The sequence below is a fragment of the Humulus lupulus genome, chromosome 3 (genome assembly GCF_963169125.1).
Source record: "Humulus lupulus chromosome 3, drHumLupu1.1, whole genome shotgun sequence".
In the NCBI taxonomy this organism is placed as follows: domain Eukaryota; kingdom Viridiplantae; phylum Streptophyta; class Magnoliopsida; order Rosales; family Cannabaceae; genus Humulus; species Humulus lupulus.
Genome location: NC_084795.1, coordinates 5414518 through 5438759, shown reverse-complemented (window position 1 = coordinate 5438759; position 24242 = coordinate 5414518). Strand labels below are relative to the sequence as shown.

Sequence of the window (24242 nt, the reverse complement as noted above, 5' to 3'; positions counted from 1 at the left end):
CGAACCTGAGGTAAGAAAATTGCACCCTGTGTATATATGACATGCGTGTTGGCTATTGAGGCATGTTGATTGATAAATGTGGACATGGATTGCATATTAAATGCTAGTGAATATTGATTATCTGTATATGGCACTGATTAGTCAGGGACACTGATCTAAGAGTCAGAAACGGAATAAGCGTCCTGAATGCAGGGCGGAATGAAGATTGGATCTAATCGATATCAGTGTTGAATGGCTCTAAGGCATTAACACTGGACCGACCCTAAGGTCGATGAACTTATAAGCGCTTGGCTAGTTTAAGACTAGTTATTTAGAGCCAGGGCATAAGGCCCGGTGACTGTTGTCACATGGCTAGGGAACGATGTTCCAGGGTTATGACTCTATGGTCATGAGGAAGGTTATGTTGGTGACTATTCACCATACACCTATCCTGGTCAAGCTTATGAAAGGTTCACTTATCAGTTATGCCCTGGTGACCCTATCGTCACATGGCTAAAGGGGGCTGTACCCACTTTTGTGACTTTTGCGACTATCACCTATCTGTTTTGAATTGATAGTCCTCAATGATTATTAAGATCATTGTTGATATTATATCATGCTATATTGCGTTTTCTTGCTGGGCCTTGGCTCATGGGTGCTATGTGGTGCAGGTAAAGGGAAAGAAAAGCTCACCCAACCTTGAGTGGAGAGCTTAGGTGGTGATGTGTACATATGCGGTCGCTTAACCACCATGGCCAAGGCGTTCTCAGAGGAACTAGGGGGTTTACCCTATTTTGCCGCTTAGGTCGGCGGGATTGTAAATTTGAAACAGTAATGACTATTTTGTACTGAGAACAACTTGTAAATATGTGATTAGCTCTGCAAAGCAGTTTGTAATGAAAGATATCCATTCGTTTTTATTAGTTATTCACCTTAACCTGTTAATCACACTTAGAGCACGTTTTTAACCAAAGGACTCGGGTAGCGGATCAAATTTCTGGTTCACCGATCACCGTAACTGTTCTGGGGTAACTAGGGTGTAATGACCCCAAATTTGCTATTAAGGCTTAAGGGCCTGGAGTAGTGTGCCTGGAGGGCATAATGGGATTCTGTGTGTGTCTTTAATGAGTTTAATGCATGATTATGATTTAATGCACGTTATATGACTATTTGATTAATTGTGATGCATGACTATGTGAATTAGTATGCATGTAGACCTGATTGAGCATATTTGTAATTTGGCCATTTTGGGCATGACTGTGTTGATATCGGTGATCCATGACTCGAGACGATCCTAGAGTGAGCGGGTTAGCGGAAAAGTCAAAGCGGGAATCTATACCCGGCTTGGGTTAAGCCTGGGGAGTTTAAATGAGAATTTGGAAATATATTGAGGTTAATATTGATGATGAGGAATGTAAATTTGGTGATTAATCAGGTATTGGGTAGCGAGCGAGAATTATTAGGAACACTTGAGGAATTAGTGGGAATTTGGGTAATATGACTAAAATGCCCCTTTAGGGACATAAAGGTTTAGAATCATTAAGGGAGGGCATTTTGGTCATTAGGCTTGTAAGAGATAAATTAAAGAAGGGCTTTATACTTAGTGGATTTTGTAGAAAAAGGGTTATAGGCTGAAAAGAAAGAAAGAAGAAGAGAAAAGAAAAGAGAGAAAAGCTGAAGGGGTTTTTGCTCCAAAAGAACGGTTTGTGGCTCTCCCAACCATTTTCCTTCATTTTTCTTGGAGTCAAGCTCAGTGGAGAGCTAGGGTAGGCTGAGCATCAAGGATCCTAAGCTAGGCTTGAGGATTGGCAAGGGGTTAGCAAGATCACATCTGAAATTGAGGTAAGTTCTTGGGGATTTTCTGTTTTAGGGCTTGACTGGTTTGGATTGTGTTTTTGAGCTAAATGGATGGGGTTTTTGGGGAAAATAGGTCAAGGTTGTGAAGGTGCAAGCCAAGGAGGTCTAGGGTTCAATTCAAGGTCGAAATTCCACCCACGGTATGATTTCTAAGACCCTATCCTTGTTGTTTGAGTGAATTTCTAGTTTTTGGGTTCATACTGTTAGATTTTGAGTTTTGGGTTGCTTGAGCTTGGGATTGAGTTCATGGGATGCTTGGGATGAGTGTGAGGTGTGGTTATGTGTGTTTTTGGGTTTGGAAAAGGTTTGGGCAAGATTTGAGTTGAAATGGGAGAAGAAAATCGCAAAATGCGATTTTGGGTTTGGTCTGGCTGCAACTAGCGCTACAGCGCTAGTCAGGGGGCGCTGTTGCGCTAGCCCCTATTCTGGTGGGGTGGTTCTGCTTGTAGCGCTACAGTGCCCTCTTTTGAGCGCTGTAGCACTGCACTGTTCACAGAGGGGATTTTTGGGCTTTTGTGAAGGGATTTTGACCTAGGGTTCGGGGCTCGATTCCGCCACTTTGTTTTGGGGATCTAGGACTTCCCGGGGGCTCGGGATTAGTCTCGAGGCTAGGTTTTGGACTTGAGTTTGGTGATGACTTTGACTTGTGAATTTTGCTTAGGTAAGCGCTAGGGCTCGGGTAGGATCGTGCTCAAGGAGTCAGGTGATCAAGGCTACCGAATCTAAAGGTAAGAAAACCGTAACACCCGAGAATAGGGCATGGGCCCACTGTGTGATTGCAGGGCACGGCCCTAGATTGTATTGTGTGCAAATGTGTAATCTTAGATGAACTATTGTATGTTTGAATGGTTATTTCATAATGTATTATATGTGTGATTATAATGGAATGAACGGCTAAGGCCGAGAGCGGCGAAGGCCGGGTACGGCCGTGGGGCCGAAAGTAACGCTCAGCACATGGGATGCTATAGCCAGGGTGGGACCCAAGGGATACATGAGTTATCCTACGGTGAGGACCGAGACCCCAAGCTTTGGTAAGGCCTCTGGGGCGGCATGGCCGTGCTTGTTTAATCTGATAGTTTTCCTATTTATCAGTGAATTATGCCAGCTATATTATTTGCATATGTTATGTACTATTTGGGTTTTCTTGCTGGGCTTCGGCTCACGGGTGCTCCGTGTGGCAGGTAAAAGCAAGGAGTCAGTCAACCGGCCATGAGTATGGAGAGCGTGGGGGCGGCGCGTACATGTTCGGCCTGCCCGACTGCTTTGGTTGGGGGCATTTTGTATATGGCTGTATTAAACCATTCTTTTGATAGTTGATCAAGTGTAAATCTATTTTTGAGTTGTAAATATTTTGTAAACCTTATTTTGGGATCCCATATGTTTGATACTTAACGTTTTCAATGAAACGAAACATTTTCAAAGAGTACAGCCTTAAATTCTGATTTATTCACACTTTTGGTTTTAGAAACCACTTAGAGTCAGTCAAAAGCACGATTTCTATTTTAAACTCACTTAGTAACGGCTCTAAGGTAGTAGGGCGTTACACAGGGCGTTACATAGACTGGGAGAAGAGGCTTAGGAGTGCTTTGGGATGAAGATTGGATCTATCATTTAGAGTTTTTTTCTTCTCTTTTTTATTTTTAGTTTATGTTAATTTCATGTTTATGGATTTCTTAGTGATGAACATGAACTAAATTCTATTTAGGGTTTTTAATTGAATCTCTTGAATCTTTATTATGAATTAATGCAAGTTTATAATTTCTTCTTCATCTAAGATCTATTCAATTTGTAGTATTTATTATGTATGTGATCGATTGCGCACATCGTACATGCTATTTATGAATTCAAATCAAAATCTGAGAAGTGAGATTTGGATATGCTAAAATTGAATAGACATAGATTTCAATTTAGAACGAGAGTATCAAATTGGTCTATGTGATTTAGGGCTGAGTTCATTGCATCCTATTGTTTAGATTTCTCATAGAAATATAGAGAATTTGCATTAGGTCGAGTTTTATATTTTTTAACCTGCATATTTAACACTTTTGCATGTCTTTCATCTTAATGAGAAGAATTATCTTTGTGATTGCATTAATGAATAATAAAGTGGATAGTAGAGGAGATTAGAATCCCTAATTTCTTATATATATTTGAATCGAGTTTGCTGCAAGATTATTGTTCTTTGTTGTTTTTCATTTAATTCTGTTTTTATTTATTATTTTAGATTTAAAAAATTCCAATTTTTGATTACCAAATAGAAAATAAAATAGACTATTGGTACTTGATAATCAGTCTCCGTGGGAACGATATCGGTCTTACTGAAATAAAATACAAAAGAGATTACGTATACTTGCGTAGCTTTAATTTTCGCAACAAGTTTTTGGCGCCGTTGCCGGGGACTGAAAAATTATCAATATTAAAATAGTTAATTTTATTTCTAATTTGGCTGTCTTTTAAATAATTTCTAATTACTTTGGCTGTGGTTGTCCTTTATCTCAGGTACTTTCCTTTTATACGCAGTAGAAGAGGAGTTGACAGTCCAGTTCCAATTAATCTTGAGATCGAGAAATAGTGCAAGCGAAACTGAAGAAACAAGAGGGCTGAAAGTTCCACTGTTGTTGCAGCAGATATTAATAACAACAGTGTGGAAAACATGAGCGGGGGAGCACCACAAAATCATAATCCTGCTGATCAAAGACCTCTATGGGACTATGTACTCCCTACTGTCATAGGGGTACACTCATGCATCCGTCCACCAGCAGTAGAGGCAAACAATTTTGAGATCAAGCCTGCTATCTTGCAAATGGTCCAAAGTGTAGTTCAATTTGGTGCCACTTTCAAGATGACTGGGGGTTGAGTGATGATGCCATTAGATTGCGCTTGTTCCCATTCTCACTAAGGGAGCAAGCGAAAAGTTGGATGAATTCACTTGAGTCCAATACTATCACCACTTGGGATGCTCTAGCTCAGAAGTTCTTAGCGAAGTTCTTTCCACCTGCTAAGGAGAGATCAATAACTTCTCTCAACTTGAGGGAGAATCTTGGTATGATGCTTGGGAGAGGTTCAAGGACTTGATCAGAAAATGTCCCCACCACGATATTGAGAAATGGATGTTGGTCCACAACTTTTACAATGGTTTGTGCAAGACCACTCGCACAATCATTGATGCAGCAGTGGGATGAGTGTTTATGAGCAAAAGTGCTAATGAAGCTTATGAACTCTTAGAGGAAATGGCCACTAATAATTACCAATGGCCAAGTGAACGAGCGGGCATTAATAAAAATGCTGCATGAGTTCATGAACTAGATGCAATCACAACCTTAATTGCTCAAGTTGTGTCTCTAACTAAGCAGTTGCAACAAAATACCATGTCTGCCCAGGTTGTGCAAGCCCAAGTAACGTGTGAATTGTGTGGGGGGGCTCATCCTTTTGACCAGTGCCAAGCTGTTTTAGATCCCAACAATGTCCCATTAGATCAAGCTCAAGTCCAGGCAGTAGGTAATTTTCAGAGGCCCTACAACAACCCCTACTCCAACTCGTATAATCCGGGGTGGAGAAACCACCCTAACTTTTCTTGGAGAAATAATCATGACCAACAAAAACCGTTTCAACCACAGTATCAGCGGCCTATGACTCAAGCTCCACCACAAGCATCAACCTCTCAACAACCTAGGCCACCAGCTCCTACAAAATAACCTAGTGAATTGCGGGCTGCCCTATTGACTCTCACCAACACTCAAACTCAGTTTATGACTCAGACTAGATCCTCCATCAGAAATTTGGAAATGCAAGTGGGGCAACTGGCCAATATTTTGAATACTAGGCCTCAAGGGAATTTTCCTAGCAATACTGTGGTAAATCCTAAGGAGCATTGTCAAGCTATCACTTTGAGGAGCGGGAAAGAAATTGAGGGTCCTTCTCTAAAAAAGAAAAAAAGGCAGAATAAGAGAAGAGTTGTGAGAAAGTTGAGCCCTAAGTGGAGGAAAATGTTACTGAAGGCCTTGCAACCAAAGAGAAGATTCAACCAGTAGTTGTTGATTCTAATGTCAAAATCCCGTATCCACAATGACTTCGGAAGAATTCTCTTGACAAACAATTTTTGAAGTTTCTTGAGGTGTTTAAAAAGCTTCACATTAACATCCCATTTGTTGAGGCTTTGGAGCAAATGCTGAGTTATGTGAAATTCATGAAAGAGATTTTATCGAAGAAACGAAGGTTGGAAGACTTTGAGATAGTGGCACTTACTGAAGAGTGCAGTGCAATTCTCCAAAGGAAACTTCCACAAAAGCTTCAAGATCCGGGGATTTTTACTATCCCTTGTACTATAGGCAAATTTGAATGCAAACATGATACTTGTGATCTTGGAGCAAGTATTAATCTCATGCCTCTATCTGTTTTTCAGAAGCTTGGTCTTGGTGAGGCAAAGCTTACTACTATTAGTCTTCAGCTTGCGGATCGATCAATCAAGCACCCAAGGGGAGTTATTGAAGATGTGCTAGTCAAGGTAGACAAGTTTATTTTTCCAGCAGATTTCATTGATCTAGACATGGAGGAGGATACAACGATTCCCATTATTCTTGGGAGACCATTTTTGGCTACCGGGCAAGCCCTCATTGATGTGAAAAAGGGTAAGTTGAGGTTGAGAGTTCAAGGGGAAGAAGTGGTCTTTAATGTATTTAAGATTATGTCTTATCCAAGAGCAAGTGATAGTTGCTTTAATGTTGATGTGATTGATGAGGAGGTTTCGAAAAAGAGGATTACTAATGATCCTCTTGAATTGGCTTTGGCCTTGGGTGATGATAATGAAGAGGAGGATTCGGAGACTCATGAGTATGTGAAATGGATCAATTCTTATGGTTCATATTACAAGAAGAAATCTGAAGAATTGGGGCAAGGGCCTGAGCGCCCCATAACATCTATTGAGAAGCCTCCAATCCTTGAGTTGAAGTCTTTACCGAAGCATCTTTGTTATGTGTACTTGGGGGAGAAAGAAATGCTGCCTGTTATTATTTCTTCATTGCTGTCAAAAGGTGAAGCAGAAATTTTTTTGAGGGTTTTGATGGCTCATAAACGTACTATTAGGTGGACTTCGGCTGATATTTGAGGAATTAGCCCTTCAACGGTAATGCACAGAATTCTTATGGAAGAAGATAGCAAACCTTCCATTGAAGCTCAGCGAAGGCTAAATCCCTCTACAAAGGATGTTGTTCGGAAGCAAATACTTAACTAGTTGGATGCGGGGGTGGTCTATCCTATTTCTGACAGTGCTTGGGTGAGCCCTGATCAAGTGGTGCCTAAAAAGGGAGGAAGAACTGTGGTAAAAAATGAGAACAATGAACTATTCCCTACTCGTACAGTGACGGGATGGAGGATTTGTATTAACTACCGCAAGCTGAATAAGGCGACGAGGAAGGACCATTTCCTGCTGCCATTCGTGGATTTGATGCTTGATAGGCTTGCAGGCCACAGTTATTATTGTTTCCTGGATGGGTATTCAGGTTATCACCAAATCGCCATCGCTCCGGAGGATCAAGAGAAGACAACATTCACCTGCCCATATGGTACTTTTGCTTTCCGAAGGATGCCTTTCGGTATTTGTAATGCACCAGCCACTTTTCAAAGGTGCATGATGGCTATTTTCTTCAACATGGTAGAGAAAAGTATCGAAATTTTTATGGATGACTTCTCGGTGTTCGGTCTGATTTTGATGATTGATTGGATCACCTAGAAGCGATTCTTATACGTTGTGAAGAATCAAATTTGGTACTTAATTGGGAGAAGTACCACTTTATGGTGAGAGAAGGGATTGTCTTGGGCCACAAAATTTCTAGTGAGGGCATTGAAGTAGATTGGGTCAAGATTTCTATTATTAAGAATTTGCCACCTCCAATTTCAGTTAAAGGAGTGAGGAGTTTCTTGGGCCATGCGGGGTTTTATCGGAGATTTATCAAAGATTTTTCCAAGGTCTTAAAGCCGCTGTCCACCTTGCTAATGAATGGGATCCCTTTTGATTTTAATGAAGAGTGTTTGACTGCTTTCAAGACTCTCAAGGAGAAGCTCATTTCAGCGCCTATAGTGTGTGCACCCAATTGGGACCTTCCATTTGAGCTTATGTGCGACGCTAGTGATTATGCGGTTGGAGTGGTTCTTGGGCAGCGAGTGGACAAGGTATTTCCGAACCATATACTATGCTAGTTGAACTTTAAATGATGCTCAACTAAATTATGCAACAATAGAAAAATAACTTCTAGCTATAGTTTATGCTTTCGATAAGTTCTGTTCGTATTTAATTGGCAATAAGGTGATTGTGTACATGAACCACTCTGCTATTAAATATCTCATGACAAAGAAAGATGCCAAACCCCGTCTCATTCGGTGGGTCTTATTACTCCAAGAATTCGATATGGAAATCCGTGATAAAAAGGGTACCGAGAATCTTGTGGTGGATCATTTGTCTAGGCTGGAAGTTGAGGAAGATCAAATTACCAAGAAAGTGCAAATCAATGATTATTTTCCAGATGAGCAATTGTTCGGGGTGATTGACAAAGCCAAAGCACCATGGTATGCAGATTATGTCAATTTCCTAGTGGCAAAGGTTGTGCCTCTTGATATCTCTAGAGCACAGTTGAAGACTCCGAGAACAAACATTATTATTGGGAGGAGTTCATCCTCTATAAACATTGTGCTGACCAAATAATCCATCGTTGTGTACCAGAAGATGAAATGATCTCTATTCTCAACCACTGTCACACTCTTCTTTGTGGGGGTCATTTTGGTGCTACCAGGACAGCAGCAAAGGTATTGCAATGTGGTTTCTTTTTGCCTACTTTATTTAAAGATGCAAATACTTTTGTTAAGTCTTGTGATAGATGTCAACGCACCGGTAACATCTCACAAAGAGATGAGATGCCGCTGAATGTTATTCTTGAAGTTGAGTTGTTTGATGTGTGGGAGATTGATTTCATGGGCCCCTTTCCATCATCCTACAATAACAAGTATATACTGCTCGCTGTGGACTATGTTTCTAAATGGGTGGAAGCAGCGGCAACTCCTACGAATGATGGTAAAGTAGTTCTAAGTTTTCCGCATAAGAATATTTTTACTCGGTTTGGAACTCCCCGCGCTATCTTAAGCGATGAAGGGGGTCATTTTTGTAATAAATGGTTTGATGCTTTGCTTGCTCAGTATGGAGTACGACATAGAACTGCTTTACCTTATCATCCACAGTCTAATGGGCAAGCCGAAATTTCTAATAGGGAGGTCAAGAGCATTCTTGAAAAGACCGTTAATAGCTCAATGAAGGATTAGTCTAAAAAGCTTGATGACGCTTTATGGGCATATAGAACGACATTTAAGACTCCCATTGGCATGTCTCCTTATCAGTTGGTTTTTGGTAAGGCTTGCCATTTACCAATAGAATTAGAACATCGAGCATATTGGGCAATGAGAAGGTTGAATATGGATTGGAATGCAACTGGGAAGAATAGGCTAATGCAATTGAATGAACTCGATAAGTTTAGGAATGAAGCCTATGAGAATGCTAAAATTTACAAGGAACGCACTAAGAGAAGGCATGACAAGAACTTGTCTCGTAAAGAATTTCAACCCGGTCAGCATGTATTATTGTTTAATTCAAGGTTGAAACTTTTTCCAGGGAAGTTGAAATCGAGATGGTCGGGACCGTACACAGTAGTAATGGTGTTTCCTTATGGTTCGTTGGAGTTGAAAAATCGAAATAATGAAACATTCAAGGTGAACGGTCAACGAGTGAAGCCATACTTGGGTGGTCCCATTGATCAGGTCAAGTCCATTATTTTGTTGAAGCCTCTTTGATGAGGAGTTCATCGGCCGGCTAAATGACATTAACGACAGCGCCATTGGGAGGCATCCCAAGTTCATTTAAGTTTTTTTTTTTTGAGTTTTTAAGCCATTTTAATTGAGACAATTTTTATTTTTTTTATTAGTTTTTGGTTTATTTTATATATTTTTTAATTTTCTTGTAAATATTTGGGATTTTGTCATCGTGAAATACGTGAAAAAAAAAAGAGAAAAGAAAAAAAAAAGGAAAGAAGAAGAATAAAAAAATCGATGAAGTTGTGGTTTGTAGAGCATTCCTGCGACCGCATGAACCACTATCTGCGGTCGCATGTCCAGAAGTCTAGGCGCAAGAAGGAGAATCCTGCGACTGCAGGAATGGTGTCCTGCGGCCGCAAGATCACGTATTTCTATTTAAAAATTATAATAATAATGTATATATTTGCATCAGACTCTTTCTCTCTTCTCATTTTAATTTTCTCACTTTCCTCTTCTTTTCATCCCCAAATCTCATTCTTCTTTCTCTCTTTAATTTTTTTTTTTCAAGAGGCCATATCACTCCAAGGTTTTGTAAGTATAGTTCTCCTTTATTCATTCTCAAATTTCTCTCCATCATCATCTACAATTGTAAGTCTCCTTCATCTTTCTCCTTTTAAGTTCTACATTGTGTTTTTGAGAAAAAAATTTCTTGATTAGCTCTTGAATCCGAAATTTGTGTGTGGTATTTGATAAATGTATATTAGTTCTGGATTCTTAAGTTATCATTGAACCAATTGTATTGCATGTTGGTGGATTTGCATTTGTGTTGAGTTTGCGATTGGGAAATTTTGACCTAATTTTGGGTCCGAATTTTTTGTTGTTGATGATTTTGTTATATTGAAGTGACCTTGGTGAAATTGAATTAGCATGTTTAATATTGATAATTAAAGATAAAAAAAAATATTCACAATAATAGTACTTCTCTAAAATTTTAAAAGTAAAAAAAAAAGGTATCGGTTGTAAATGACTCATAATATAGCATAGATATCCTTCCATAATCATCAAAATTTCTATAATTTAATAAAATAAAACGGAACAAAGCATAACATAACATAAAACATTACAACAGAAAATCAAGATGAACATTGATCTATTTATAGTAGCCAAGATAAATATGCAGAGTTGTTTAAATTAAAATAAGAGAGAATTAATGAAATCGTTTGGAATTCTTTTTCTTCCTAAATCCAAGATCTAAACACATAGGGTTAAAGAGACATTATTAGTAAACTTACTATCTCCAAACTGCTTTTGATTTTCGAGAAAAACCACCACCAACTTTACAATTCAATACCACAAATAAGAGAAAATATAGATGTAAGACTCTCTATTGTACTCTCTTTTAGACTCTCATTCATCCATGCATGATATGTGAATATATTCAATTTTTTATATTTTAATATTTTTTAAATCATTAGTAGAATCCATTTGTCATTCATTGATTTAAGAAAGTACAAAATAAAGTGTATTATATAGTATATTTAGATATAAGAAAAAAAAATATATAGATCTAAGCTTCAACTAAGGATAGAATACAACAACCACTTGACCTCAGAATATAGATTACTTGGAAGACTGGGAAGAATCATTGGATTTAGGAGAGCAGTATATCAACATCACACACACAGTCATGATATAAGCCTTGCCAATCATAATTTCCCTTAGCCAAGTCTTTCTTTTTTTACCCCGTCTTCTACTCCTAAGTGAAGCCTTTCATAATATGTCAATCATTTATAGTTGATGATGACACAAACCTCATCATGTTTACCATTCCTTGTGCTTTTTTTCTCACGCATCGTTTTCCATTCATAACAAATAACACCGAAAAAGATATATTCAAAGTCTGTGAGAAAAACGCGTAATAGCGTTTTCATCATACAACCATTAAGAAGAAAAAGTAGTATTTTTAAGAGAGTTCGAAATGCCAAAGAGTCAAGTTCTCAGTGTGGTCGAATACTCTGCTTAATAATCTGTTGTGGCTGGCTTAGCCAAAACGGAGTACAAACCTCTCCTGTTTTGCATTAAAAATCGAAAGATCACATGGCTCCTATTCCTCTGCTTGTTTTCTTATTTCTCATCGCTCATTCTATGCTTCCAAGCTCTGCTGAAAAAAAGGGTTCCCTTCCAAAATGTCCACCAGTGCTTTGTGGAAATGATGACCAGAATGATTTCTCTTTTAACAATACTATGAGTCCTGAATGTGGGGAGCTCAAAGTGAAATGTTCAGAAGATGGACCGAGGATCCAATTCAAACGAGAAGGGTACTGGTATAGAATTGAGAGAATCTCCCAGCTACATTCTAAAATTTCTATTGTTGTTAAGGAGGAAGCAGTACCGTTTCCGCCGCCGGATTCTAACGAACGACGTTGCCAATTTATCAATGAACACTCACTTCCGAGCCCAACTGATTCATCGCATTTCTCTTCCTATAACTATACGGCTGACAACTTATCAACGATTTACAATTGCGGCAGAAATCTTTGCGTTACCTCAAAAGATTTTGATGAAACTAATTGCACAGGGTATGATTTGCACTACAATCTTTCGTATGGACAACAACGATGTCCAAATATAACGCTTCCATTTTCACTTCCACCACCACCACCACCACCACCTCCACCTCCACCTCCACTTCCACCACCACCACCACCACCTCCAACAATTCATTTCAATTTCAAAGTGCAAATAAGCCCAACTTGTTTGGGATGTCACATTGAAGGAGGAAATTGCCACGATTTTCACCACGAAGATCAATTTCGGTGTATTTTGCCGCATAAAGGTATTTGTATGGGAACTCACACAATCACAAGTGTACGTGAAATGAATAGTATCCCTTGTTTTGTTTTTTTTAACCAACATGTGTTGTCTTCATGGTTATTGTTTCAGGACAAAAGAAGAAACTGAGCTTAGGACTAGGACTAGGACTAGGACTAGGTAAGAGTCCCCTTCAATTGTATTCAATATTCTAGAAATTAATCTCTGTAATATCTTAAATAACTCGAACAAATCATCCATTGGATTAACATTTGACTATTTATTTTCATTTTTCAGGGTTCGGTTTGGGAGTTCTTTTAACTGTAATCAGCTTGGCAATCATTTTGTGGCGCAGGAAACAAAAACGTCAAAAAGGTTCTGCTTCAAGGAACATGGCTGATCCGTACATGAATATGGAGGATCCATGGGGCCCTAGTAGTTACTATCTTGGGGTCTTTGTCTTTTCCTACAAAGATCTCAATGAAGCCACTAATAACTTCGATGCTGAGAAAAATCTTGGACATGGAGGTTTTGGAACTGTTTACCATGGTAAGAAACATCTTTTATTCTTTAAAAAGAAAATTTCATAAGCTAAATATATTTTTACAACTTTTTTCCTAATTTTGTAGTTTTTTTTAATTACAAAAATACATCCCAACACATTTATATATATATATATATATTTATATGGTCTACTTAAATATACTAAATATCTAATAAACTCAACTACACATACAACTTTAGCCGAGCTGAATTTTTAAAAATAATATAATAAGAAAAAATATATATATTTAGAAATTGTATATCAAATTATTTAAATTGATTTTAAATAAAAAAAAAAGTGTGAGTGCTAGGATTTGAAAAATTGTCTTTATTGATTTATATAAATAAACCTGACCATTATGTCAAAATCTTAATTGTTACATATTAGACTTAATTAGAAATATATACATTAATTAATTAAAATACATACATTTCTTTTAAAAATATTTTATATTTTTTTTGGAGCGGTCACTCACCCTAAGCTCTATGTGGGTCCACCCCTATCCTCTCTCTATTCATATATATATATATATATATGTATATATATATATATATTAAAGTCATAAAAAAGAAATTAACAAAATTCCTTTAACAAAATCCTGAAAATAATCATTTTTCTTTTAAAAAAATAGATGTAAATTAATATATCTAATTTTTTACTTGTCCTCATAATTTTTTATTTATTTATTTTCAAATCTAGGCAAACTCAAAGATGGGAGGGAAGTAGCAGTGAAGCGCTTATACGAGCACAATTATAAAAGAGTAGAACAATTTACAAATGAGATCGAAATTCTTACACGCCTGCGCCACAAAAACCTGGTATCTCTCTATGGCTGCACTTCACGCCGCTGTCAGGAACTCCTCCTCGTCTACGAGTACATCCCCAATGGCACAGTTGCAGATCATCTCCACGGAGATCGTGCCAAAACCAGCCCCCTAACCTGGCCAATCCGTCTGAGCATCGCCATTGAAACAGCCAGTGCTTTGGCCTACCTCCATGCTTCAGACGTAGTCCACCGCGATGTCAAGACAACCAACATTCTCCTAGACAACAACTTTTGTGTCAAAGTTGCGGACTTCGGCCTATCACGGCTGTTCCCCAACGATGTCACTCACGTCTCAACTGCTCCACAGGGGACCCCTGGCTACGTTGATCCAGAATATCATCAATGCTATCAGCTGACTAGTAAAAGTGATGTTTATAGCTTTGGAGTAGTTTTGATCGAGCTCCTATCATCCATGCCCGCGGTTGATACAACAAGACATAAGCGTGAGATTAATCTCTCTAACTTGGCAATATGCAAGATTCAAAAACGAGCTTACAATGAGCTGATTGATCAGGGTCTTGGCTTTGATTCAGATACTGAAGTTAGAACGATGACCATTGCAGTAGCAGAGTTAGCTTTCGAGTGTTTGCAACAAGATAAGGAAATGAGGCCTACAATGGATGAGGTTCTGGAGAGATTGAGGAGAATCAAAGATGGGAAAATTGAGACTCACGTTTTTGATGATTTTGAGTTGAATATGAGTATTGTACACCTGCCGCCACCACCTTCACCTGATTGTGATAAGGTTGGGTTGTTAGAGAAGATAAAACATGAACAGTCACCATCGCCCAATGCTGTGACAGAAAACTGGTGTAGTAGTACATCTACCACGCCTAATTTTAGTGGCTAAAAGTCCTATTATTCACTCACACATCTGCTAAAATTTGAATAGAATGGTATAACTAGTCATGTTTGTGGTTCGTAAATGTAGTAATTAAGCAAGTTATGGCTCCAAATTTATTTTTGTTTTTCCTATCTTGCTTGTTTCGTTGTATTTGTCTACTTATGATCTAAGAGACGGGGGGTGAAAATCACCATTATTGGACACACCTAAACAAAGTAAAAATAAACCAAACTTAAACTATAAAAAAAAAAAAAAAAGAAGCAAAAAACAGCAAGACAAATAAGAAGAAGAAAATAAAATAACAATAGACAAATATGCATGAAGAACACTCTTATACTCACACAACCTTAATTGAAAAATAGTAGCTGTCAAAATAACATCTCTAACAGCAATAAAACATTATAGCACATGGAAATTAAATCAAGAGTGTGTAATTCCATTAACATATATTGATTATGGTGAAATTTTGGGAGTTACAAATTAGTAACCTAATTTGTAACTTCCTTTGTATGTTACCAATTGACAAAATAATGTTTCACTGCAAGAAAAAATATTATGGATAGTATATATATATAATATAAGATTAGATATTTAATGATTATATTTATATAAATTTAAATATTATAATATATTTGTTGACTGAGTTTTTAGCCAAATGATGTGGTGTCAAATAATTAATTAGAGAGCTTTCAATTAGACAATCAATGCACCATAAATGAGTCAAGAACCTGATAATAATGAGCAATAAATAATAAAAAAACACCAGGATTTAGAGAAGTTCGACCCCAAAGATTGGTAACGAGCTACTCCCTCTTAGATTTGTATTGATCTTAAGAGTTTACACAAGATAACCAGTGAATATAAGTAGATTTCTAAGTGTAAATAACAATACAGAATGGCAGAATCGCTGCTAAGTACCAAGCTAGGCTGCTTGGTATGTTTTTAATACTAGTCGGTAGGCAATTTCTCTGAACCTCCTCCACTATGGTAGATGGTTCGTATTTATAATGCTTCTGTTGCCCAGGAGTTGTGCCCAAGCGTAACAGTTACAATCCTATTTGTTAGGAGGTTTGACCAAGTCTTCAGGGCTGTTAGGCACTCTTTGAGGGTGGTTGGGCGATTCTTGCAGAGTGCTAACGGAGAGTGTAACTACTTTCATTCGGGCATGTATGTCTATTCGTCATACCGACCAGCTGCTCTCCTGGCAAACATACCGAGCAATGTCTGTTACACTGACCAGCAAGTTTTCTGGGGGTCCTGTCAAGTAGTAATTGGTCGTATATGTTGCAGGTATACATCGACCAACCTTTCGGGGAGTCTGCCTAGCTTACTCCACGTGTCCAATTCTTGTGACATGTCATACATGTCAATTTTTGGGATAACAATATTATTATTATTATTATTATTATTATTATTATTATTATTATTATAATACACAATTTTTGTTTTTATAAAATTTTAGTAGAATAAATATTTATTAATTATATTAATATAAACTCAAATATTATAAAATATCATTATTATAATAATATTTGATACGAGACTAGATATTTAAAAGCCTATTAATATAAATTTAAAAGTTATAAAATATCATTATTATAATAATATTTAGTACATAATTATAATTTTTATAATTTTTCTTATTTGAGTATAAAAAGAAAATATGTTACTTTTTTCATTACTTAATCAAATTTACATAAATATATATATATATATATATATTTATATTTGTTATCCAACAAATTGACATGATGACGTGGCAAGTGATTCCCAGACACGTGGCTGACACCTGGAGGAACTCTGCTAGAGTATCGACCAGAAAGACATACTATAAGCAGTAGGCGGCCCAGTTTTACCTGCGATCAGTCTGGTCGATGGTTCCGCATGCAACATGATATTTCAATAAAGATCTTTATAAATCCCGAAATTAACTCACACAATCTCCTGAGTATCCGATTATTTAGGAAAGAATATCTGTAACAAACTCATGTGATCCCCCTTGAACCTATAAATAGAGAAAGATAGCTCAAGGAAGGGACTTTTGGCTTTTGGATTATTTGAGACTAGAGTAACTCTATCTAAGATATTGTATTGCTCTTCAGAGGTCAGTGAAACTCATTGAACCCTAATTCTTTGATCACCCCTTTGATTCTCACTTCAATAACAATCTAAGTGGACGTAGGTTATTACCAGATCCTGGGACCGAACCACTATAAAAATATCGTGTTCTTATTATTTTTGTCATCACGTTCTTTTCAACGCATTCATTCACATCAAGCATATTCTGACTCCGTGTCAGTTGACCAAAATCTGGGTCAACAATATTAAATAATGATAAATATTATAAATACATTATATATAGGTGTCATGTACAAATAATATGTTTGTGCTTTGAATAATATCATGAATGTTTTGTACCTATTTAATTTGTGATCTAAAATGATATCATATTATTATTTTGTTAGATTTTTCTTTTAACATGCTTATGTTATTTATTTTATATATAATATTGTTTTTTTAAAATTTATATGGCAATCATAGAATCATCTTAATAAAAATAATTAATAAATTTTCTATATAAAACTAAACAAATGTGTATTCCACGTTGCTTATACCTAGTATTAATACATTATCACATTTCTTTAGGTGAGAAAATCTCACTTAAAAAATAATTATGCACATATTATATATATTTAAAATATACTATGTACAAGTAATGTGCAATGTATATTTGCACATTTGCTTAGTTTTATTTATAGAATTTATTAATTATTTTTATTAAATTTGTATCATTGTCATATAAATTTTAAATAAATAAACAATATTATCATAAACATATTAAAAGAAAACTAAACCGAAACATTGTTTATGATTTTTTTAAAAATATATATATATATAATATGTTGACCTTTTTAATTATAAATGATATTTTTTTAAATAAAAATTAACATTATGTATTATATATTATTGTAATAAAGATATTTTATAATATTTAAATTTATATTAATATAAGTATTAAATATCTAGTATTGTATTAAATATTATTATAATAATAATATTTTTTAACATTTGAATTTATATTAATATAATTATTAAATATTTAATTTTGTATTATATATTATTGTAATTATAATATTTTATAATATTTGAATTTAAATTTATATTAATATAATTAATAAATAATATTTTGTTATAGTTAACAAAAAATTCTAACAATGTATATTAATATTTAAAAACTCATTTTGTGGATGATATTGAATTTATAACAGGCAACCAATTAACTCTTTGATTGCAGAGTCATTTGAATAAACATTATTTAATTAGCTTACTTGAGATTATTATCTAGTTTCTACGTTTTTCATTTAAGAGAGGAAAAATATGTTTTGCCGTGGTTTGGGGGGTTCAAATGAGCATTTATAATTAGTCGACTTTGCAAATCAAGTCAAGTCATGAAGCCGAGTACTCAAGTCAACAGGAGTATGGGAAAGTTCGTGGTGAATAGGCAGTTTTGCTTCTTCTTCTTACGCGGCATTTTCCTTGAAACTATTCTCTCATAAATTTCCAAGTCAACAACCAGGTCAAGCTTAGTCTCTCTCTCCCTAATAATAATATGATGTGGCAGGCTTACCCAGAAAAGGAGTACAAACTTCCAACTCCAACCTCTTTGTTGTTTTGCATTAGAAATCTTAGTTTTTGGGATGTTGAAGATGGCTCTGATTCCTCTGTTTGTTCTCTTCTTTCTCATCACTCGTTCTGTGCTTCCAAGCTCCGGTCAAGAAGAGACTGAGTTCCCTTTTAACAATACGACGAACCCTGAATGTGGGGTGCTCAGAGGGAAATGTTCAGAAGATGGGTGGAGGATCCAATTGAAACCAGAAGGGCACTGGTATAGAGTTGAGGACATCTCTCAGCCACATTCTGTAGTTTCTATTCTCGTCAAGGACAAAGCAGAGACCGAGGATTTACTCGATCGCTGTAAATTGATGAATGAATACTCCCTTCCAAGCCCTACCGATTCATCCCATTTCTCTTCCTATAACTATACAGCTGACAACTTGTCAACTCTTTACACTTGCAGCCAAAATCTTAGCGTTACTTCGAAAGATTTTTACCAAACAAAGTGCGGAGAGTATGATTTCTACTTCAATCCTCCAGACGAACAACAATGTCCAAATATCACGCTTCCATTTTCTCTTCCAGTTCCACATCTATCTCATCATCCACTTTCTATTAATTTCACTTTTCGATTGAATATAAGTTTCGAATGTTTTGGTTGTGACATGGGAGGAGGGGAATGCCGCAGTACTCTCCTAAATCATTTTCAGTGTGCTTCGCCCTCGCCCTCGCCCTCGCCAAAAGGTATTTGTATTGGAACACAAATCACAAATGTTGGGCTCCCTCAATACTCATACATCCCTGTTTTTGTTCTCTTTCGAATTATGCATTTCAATCATGGACCCATTGCTTCATTCAATGAAGTTCATTGTGGCTTTATTTGTTAATGTTAATCAAATGCATTTAATTATATGAAATAATGGTATTCTAGAAAGATTTTGTATTATTATTATGAGTACTGTGGCCATTTTGATTTTTATAAATTCCAATTCATCTACGCCTCTCCCTTGTTTTATTTCATTATTAACTGACACGTTTTTTTTTCTTCATGAAGTTGTTTCAGGACTAAGCAAGCAACAAAAGTTGGGACTAGAAGCAGGACTAGGACTAGGTAAGAGTCCTATTGAATTGAATTTTTTATTCTTGTAGTTGTACATACATACATATATATCATCTAAGCTCAAAGCTTGGAAATTATATCAATTCATTCCCCTGCGGATACTACATCTCACAGTGATTAGTGTAATCTATTTAAAATACCTCAAATCACTCAATGCAGTATCCTTTTTTTTTTTATTTAATTCATTATATCTATGGATAATCTATTTAAAAACCAAACATTGAACATCAACAGACCTACTTATCAATTGTACATGAGTGTCCGGTTCTTAATTACACAATTATTTGAGAGTAATTAAACAACGGAAACAAAACCCTCACAATGAAGTAATAGCTATTTCATGTGTATTAGAGCTTTGGAAATATTTGAGACCTCTCAAGTAATAATTTATTATATGTTGGGGAGAAGGGTGCTACGGTTAACCTTCTATTTCAAACTCTTAGTCAACTTCCGACCCAAAAAATACATGTTGGAGTATATTTTTTCTATTTTTTTTCACATAGAAGTGTTCATTGTAATTACCGCATTCTTCCTGCAATTTTTTTTTTTTAAATCTGAATAATTTGCAGTGCCAAAAATATAATTCTTGATATTTCATAATATTCTAGTTTACCATGCGTGTTTGAAATAATATAAGTCTGTTTTCGGCACTATAAACTATTTGTAATTTTTCTAAAATTTGCAGTAAGGATGTCGTAACAATAACGAATACTTACATAAAAAAAATATTTCGACATGTGTTTTTGGGAGTGAAAGTTGACTAAGATGTTGAAATAGAAGATTGTTGCTAGCATTCCTCTTTTGGGTAATATTTGTAGCGTGAGTCCATCATTTTTCTTTCTTTCTTATTGCAGCGATTGCTTTTGGTGGAATTGGAACACTTGTGGTTATGTTGATCTACTGCTTTAGGAAGAAACATAATCATGCTCATCAAAGTATTGAGGCATTCCTAAAGAACTGTGGTCCCTTTCAAATTAGAAGATACAGTTATTCGAATATTAAGAAAATGACGAACTCATTCAAAGAAAAACTAGGCCAAGGAGGCTTTGGTAGTGTTTATAAAGGAAAATTACATGATGGACATCTTGTTGCAGTGAAGATGTTAAACAAATTGAAAGCCAATGATGGAGAAGACTTTATTAACGAGGTCGCAGCAATCAGTAGAACTTCCCATGTCAACGTTGTCAGATTGTTAGGATTTTGTTTTGAGGGTGCTAAAAAGGCTCTCATTTATGAGTTCATGCCTAATGGTTCTCTTGAAAAATTTGTATACGATGAAAATGAAACTGAAGAAAGTTATCAATTGGATTGGGAAACATACTATCAAATTTCACTTGGCACTGCTAGAGGACTAGAGTATTTGCATCGAGGTTGCAACACACGGATTTTACATTTTGACATTAAACCTCATAACATCCTTCTTGATACAAACTTTATGCCTAAAATATCAGATTTTGGCCTAGCCAAAATCTGCACAAGGAAAGATAGTGTAGTTTCAATGTTGGGTCCAAGAGGTACTATTGGGTATATTGCTCCAGAAGTTTTCTCTAGAAACTTTGGAGGGGTTTCCCACAAGTCTGATGTCTATAGTTATGGAATGATGGTTCTAGAAATGGTGGGAGGACGAAAAAATGTCAATATTAGAGTTGCTAACAGCAGTGAATTATATTTTCTGCAATGGATCTACGAGCGCCTTAAGCTTAAAGAACTAGGACTCAAGAGAATTATAAGTGAAGAAGACAATGTAAAATCAAGGAAGATGATTATGACGAGCTTATGGTGCATACAGACTGATCCCTCAAGCCGACCAACAATGAGTAGAGTCATAGAAATGTTGGAAGGTAGCCTTGACTCCTTGAAAGTACCACCTAAGCCTTTCTTGTCCTCCCCACCAAGATCATCACCCTCTGATTCTTCTAACACACTTATATCTCTATAAGTATAACATTTCAAACATATTTGGATTTTATACAAAAACTGTAAGAATTGAAGAACATATTTGAAGAGCAAATTGTCTAGCACAGTTTCTCGGGAAAATTTCAATTTTTTCCCCAAATGTTTCAATTTGGGCCAAAATGTTATGGTGCTGATCGGTAACACTTAAAAAAATAGTTTTTTATTTAATTAATTAAATATAGAAAGTGTTTGGTAACTCTATTTTTATTTATTATTTTCTAAAATTTTAATTAAAATTAATTAAATTTTGAAAATAGAATTTTTCACTTTCAAATTTTTTAAAACTATTTTCGACTTTTCTCTTCTTCAAATCAATACATTTTGTAAACAAAAAATAAAAATAGTTACCAAACATATTTTTGTTTTTTAAAAATAAAGAAACAAAAAAAAATATTTTTTTATTTTTGTGTTTAAAAAATTTTAAAACAAAAATTTTACCTACCACAGCCTATAATTTATTGTTTTTTATTTAGCTATATCACATGTCTTGATAATTATAAAAGCGGTACTAGTTACCACGTTTCCCTCCCCCAATGCATTAGCTTTTTTTATTGGTGCGTGACATGACATTTTTTCCTTAATATAATTGTTTTGTCGGACATGAAGTTATAGAATATTATAGGTATTTTTTTTAATTTATTCACTTTTAGGGGACATGAATTGTATTAAAAAAATGACCGGCCACATATCACATTTTCATGTTAAAAAAAAAAGGACACACTTTGCTGAAATGTCTCTCTGATTGTACCAAAAATGTCACACATATGGTTTAAAAACAAAACAATCTCATTTCTTCCTTCTATAAATTCAACATTTAACTATCTTTCTCAATTAATAAAATAAATTTAAGATTTTAATATTATTAATTAAATAATTTAATAAAAAAATAAAATAATTTTTAATTTGAACTAATAAATAAATTAATTAAATATATAATAAAATTAATTAAAATATAAAAAAGATGATTTATAGAATTTGAAATAAAAAAATATTTTTCATGTTCCACTTTGAGGGGCATTTTTTTAAGACTATAGATATAATGACCTACACACTTTGAGGGGTATTTTTCTCAACTATAAATATAATAATCTGCGCACGTGAGAAAGATTTAATATCACCAATTATACATTTTTTATCCAATCTGTTTTCCATTATTCTACATTAGCTTATCCTAAATTGCTTCAAATTACCTTAAATTATAAAGTTTAATCTCATGTAAAGAAGCCAAACAAACAAATGCAACTTTAGAAAGTTGGATTATATTGTATGGTCAGGGATGGAAATGGGGTGAGTAATTGGCGGGGGTGCTCCCTCCGCCTCATCCCTATTTATCATTTTAATAATCCCCATCCTCGCTCCCATCTCCTCATATTCCTTGTCGGGGGTGGGGTGGAGAATACCCATTGGGGAAGGGAATCCCCACGGGTACCTATTTATTCAAAAATAAAATAAACAAAAATAGATTACCTAAAATTAATATATATTACACTATATTATCACTCAAAGTATTAAACATGTACAAAATAAAATTAAAAATCTTTAAAAAGTTACTAATATTTTACAAAATCAAATAAAGAAATATGTAAACTAAATTAAAAAATATTATAAAATTAATAAAAAATAAAACGGGGCACCATCGGGGCGGGGACTGTTATCCCTATCCTCGCCCCATTTAATATTTGGGATTTGAAAATGGTCTCCGTCCCCGCACCGTTCCTTGTTTAGGCGGGGAATTCCCGCCCCATTAAAGGCGGGTACCTACAGGGCTTTATCATTGTGGGGTAATTTTTTATCCCTATATATGGTTCTTCCCAAACATATTATATATACAAATGCAACTTTAGAAAGTGTCTGCTGTCTAATAATTTAGTGTCTGTGGATGCTAAAATTCCACCAAGGGAAAATAAGGAGGTCGACCCTCATTAGCCTCAGACAGTTCAAGCAACCCGATATTTATCCCTCAACCCATGTCTCATAAGAGGCCTTAATAAAAATGCATTAGGAGATCCGAGGAGTCACGCGAGGCTCCTCAGCGTGTCCCGCGCGAAGCCTCCGCCTCGTCCCCACTGCGCGTCCACGCGAGGCCCCTGCCTCGCTCCACGGTGCGCACCCGCGAGGCCCCTGCCTTGCTTCATCCACGCGCACTAGAGCTGCGCGCGCGAGGCCTCGTCTCCACCTTCGGCACGCCCGAGTCGCACCCGCGAGGCCCCTGCCTCGCTTCATCCACGCGCACCAGAGTTGCGCACGCGAGGCCTCGTGTCCACCTACAGCGCGCCCGAGTCGCACCCGCGAGGCCCCTGCCTCGCTTCATCCACGCGCACCAGAGCTGCGCGCGCGAGGCCTCGTCTCCACCTTCGGCGCGCCCAAGTCGCCTCGCACCCGCACCTTCGGCGCCTCGCGAGGGGACGCCTCGCACCAGCCATGCCGCATCCCTAGAGCCTCGCGAGGGGGCGCCTCACACCAGCCATGCTCCGCCACTAGGGCCTCGCGAGGGAGCACCTCGCGCCAGCCGTGCCGCGCCACCAAGGACCTCGCTCCGCATGCCCAGACATTTTACGAGGCCGCTTTTCCACGGACATCCACGACCGTCTCGCACGCAAACAGGCATCTCGTCAAGAGTGGCGTCACAAGCACCCATCATCCGCGCCTCGTGGGTAGCCTTGAGGCGCTTCGGGTGTCTTATGCCAAGGACCTAAGGAAACCCCACCGTTTAGAAGTGCAAGCCCAAGCATGATTCCGAAAGGTCATGATGGTACAATCTCGTACAGGGTACGACTTGTAAGGCCCCGTACGTCTGACCGTGGCACTCATGCTAGTCAGGTAGTGGAAGCACTGGGAGAAAGGACATGGCTTGCATACTCCTAATCAGATGTCAGAGTCGACACCACTACCACCT

General features: G+C 36.6%; 5 protein-coding genes and 1 non-coding gene across 8 annotated transcripts; 5 read left to right on the top strand and 1 right to left on the bottom strand.

Annotated features, from left to right (window-relative positions):
• Positions 1-4829: 4829 nt before the first annotated feature.
• Positions 4830-4936, bottom strand: LOC133827946 (small nucleolar RNA R71). Its single transcript, XR_009890595.1, has one exon. It is a non-coding gene; the product is annotated as a small nucleolar RNA R71 (small nucleolar RNA).
• A 1065-nt stretch (positions 4937-6001) lies between these two features.
• LOC133821744 (uncharacterized) lies at positions 6002-6940 on the top strand. Its single transcript, XM_062253889.1, has one exon. The coding sequence runs from the start codon at positions 6002-6004 to the stop codon at positions 6938-6940; it is 939 nt and encodes a 312-aa protein (XP_062109873.1).
• A 1619-nt stretch (positions 6941-8559) lies between these two features.
• LOC133821742 (uncharacterized) lies at positions 8560-9144 on the top strand. The gene has a single exon (XM_062253888.1). The coding sequence runs from the start codon at positions 8560-8562 to the stop codon at positions 9142-9144; it is 585 nt and encodes a 194-aa protein (XP_062109872.1).
• A 60-nt stretch (positions 9145-9204) lies between these two features.
• On the top strand, positions 9205-9669 carry LOC133821741 (uncharacterized). The gene has a single exon (XM_062253887.1). The coding sequence runs from the start codon at positions 9205-9207 to the stop codon at positions 9667-9669; it is 465 nt and encodes a 154-aa protein (XP_062109871.1).
• Positions 9670-11590: 1921 nt separating this feature from the next.
• On the top strand, positions 11591-14786 carry LOC133821894 (LEAF RUST 10 DISEASE-RESISTANCE LOCUS RECEPTOR-LIKE PROTEIN KINASE-like 1.1). 2 transcript variants are annotated; one of them, XM_062254060.1, is made up of 4 exons: positions 11591-12466; positions 12574-12610; positions 12740-12990; positions 13685-14786. In XM_062254060.1, the coding sequence occupies exons 1-4, from the start codon at positions 11728-11730 to the stop codon at positions 14659-14661; spliced, it is 2004 nt and encodes a 667-aa protein (XP_062110044.1). In that variant the 5' UTR covers positions 11591-11727; the 3' UTR covers positions 14662-14786. The 2 variants fall into 2 exon arrangements, with proteins under 2 accessions (XP_062110044.1, XP_062110043.1); XM_062254059.1 differs by having other exon boundaries at positions 12574-12621; positions 12739-12990.
• A 3459-nt stretch (positions 14787-18245) lies between these two features.
• Positions 18246-21427, top strand: LOC133821897 (rust resistance kinase Lr10-like). Of its 2 annotated transcripts, none has more exons than XM_062254066.1 (3): positions 18246-19014; positions 19334-19381; positions 20245-21427. In XM_062254066.1, the coding sequence occupies exons 1-3, from the start codon at positions 18354-18356 to the stop codon at positions 21327-21329; spliced, it is 1794 nt and encodes a 597-aa protein (XP_062110050.1). In that variant the 5' UTR covers positions 18246-18353; the 3' UTR covers positions 21330-21427. The 2 variants fall into 2 exon arrangements, with proteins under 2 accessions (XP_062110050.1, XP_062110049.1); XM_062254065.1 differs by having other exon boundaries at positions 18248-19014; positions 19325-19381.
• Positions 21428-24242: the final 2815 nt, after the last annotated feature.

Excerpts from the sequence above, each read along its gene's own strand:
- LOC133821897 (XM_062254065.1), top strand. The coding sequence starts at position 18,354 with ATGTTGAAGATGGCTCTGATTCCTCTGTTTGTTCTCTTCTTTCTCATC. Across the intron at positions 19,015-19,324 it reads GCCCTCGCCCTCGCCAAAAG|TTGTTTCAGGACTAAGCAAG; the intron begins GTATTTGTATTG and ends TTCTTCATGAAG. Across the intron at positions 19,382-20,244 it reads AGAAGCAGGACTAGGACTAG|CGATTGCTTTTGGTGGAATT; the intron begins GTAAGAGTCCTA and ends TTCTTATTGCAG.
- LOC133821894 (XM_062254059.1), top strand. The coding sequence starts at position 11,728 with ATGGCTCCTATTCCTCTGCTTGTTTTCTTATTTCTCATCGCTCATTCT. Across the intron at positions 12,467-12,573 it reads GTGTATTTTGCCGCATAAAG|GACAAAAGAAGAAACTGAGC; the intron begins GTATTTGTATGG and ends TTATTGTTTCAG. Across the intron at positions 12,622-12,738 it reads AGGACTAGGACTAGGACTAG|GGTTCGGTTTGGGAGTTCTT; the intron begins GTAAGAGTCCCC and ends TTCATTTTTCAG.
- LOC133821742 (XM_062253888.1), top strand. The coding sequence starts at position 8,560 with ATGATCTCTATTCTCAACCACTGTCACACTCTTCTTTGTGGGGGTCAT.
- LOC133821741 (XM_062253887.1), top strand. The coding sequence starts at position 9,205 with ATGTCTCCTTATCAGTTGGTTTTTGGTAAGGCTTGCCATTTACCAATA.
- LOC133821744 (XM_062253889.1), top strand. The coding sequence starts at position 6,002 with ATGCTGAGTTATGTGAAATTCATGAAAGAGATTTTATCGAAGAAACGA.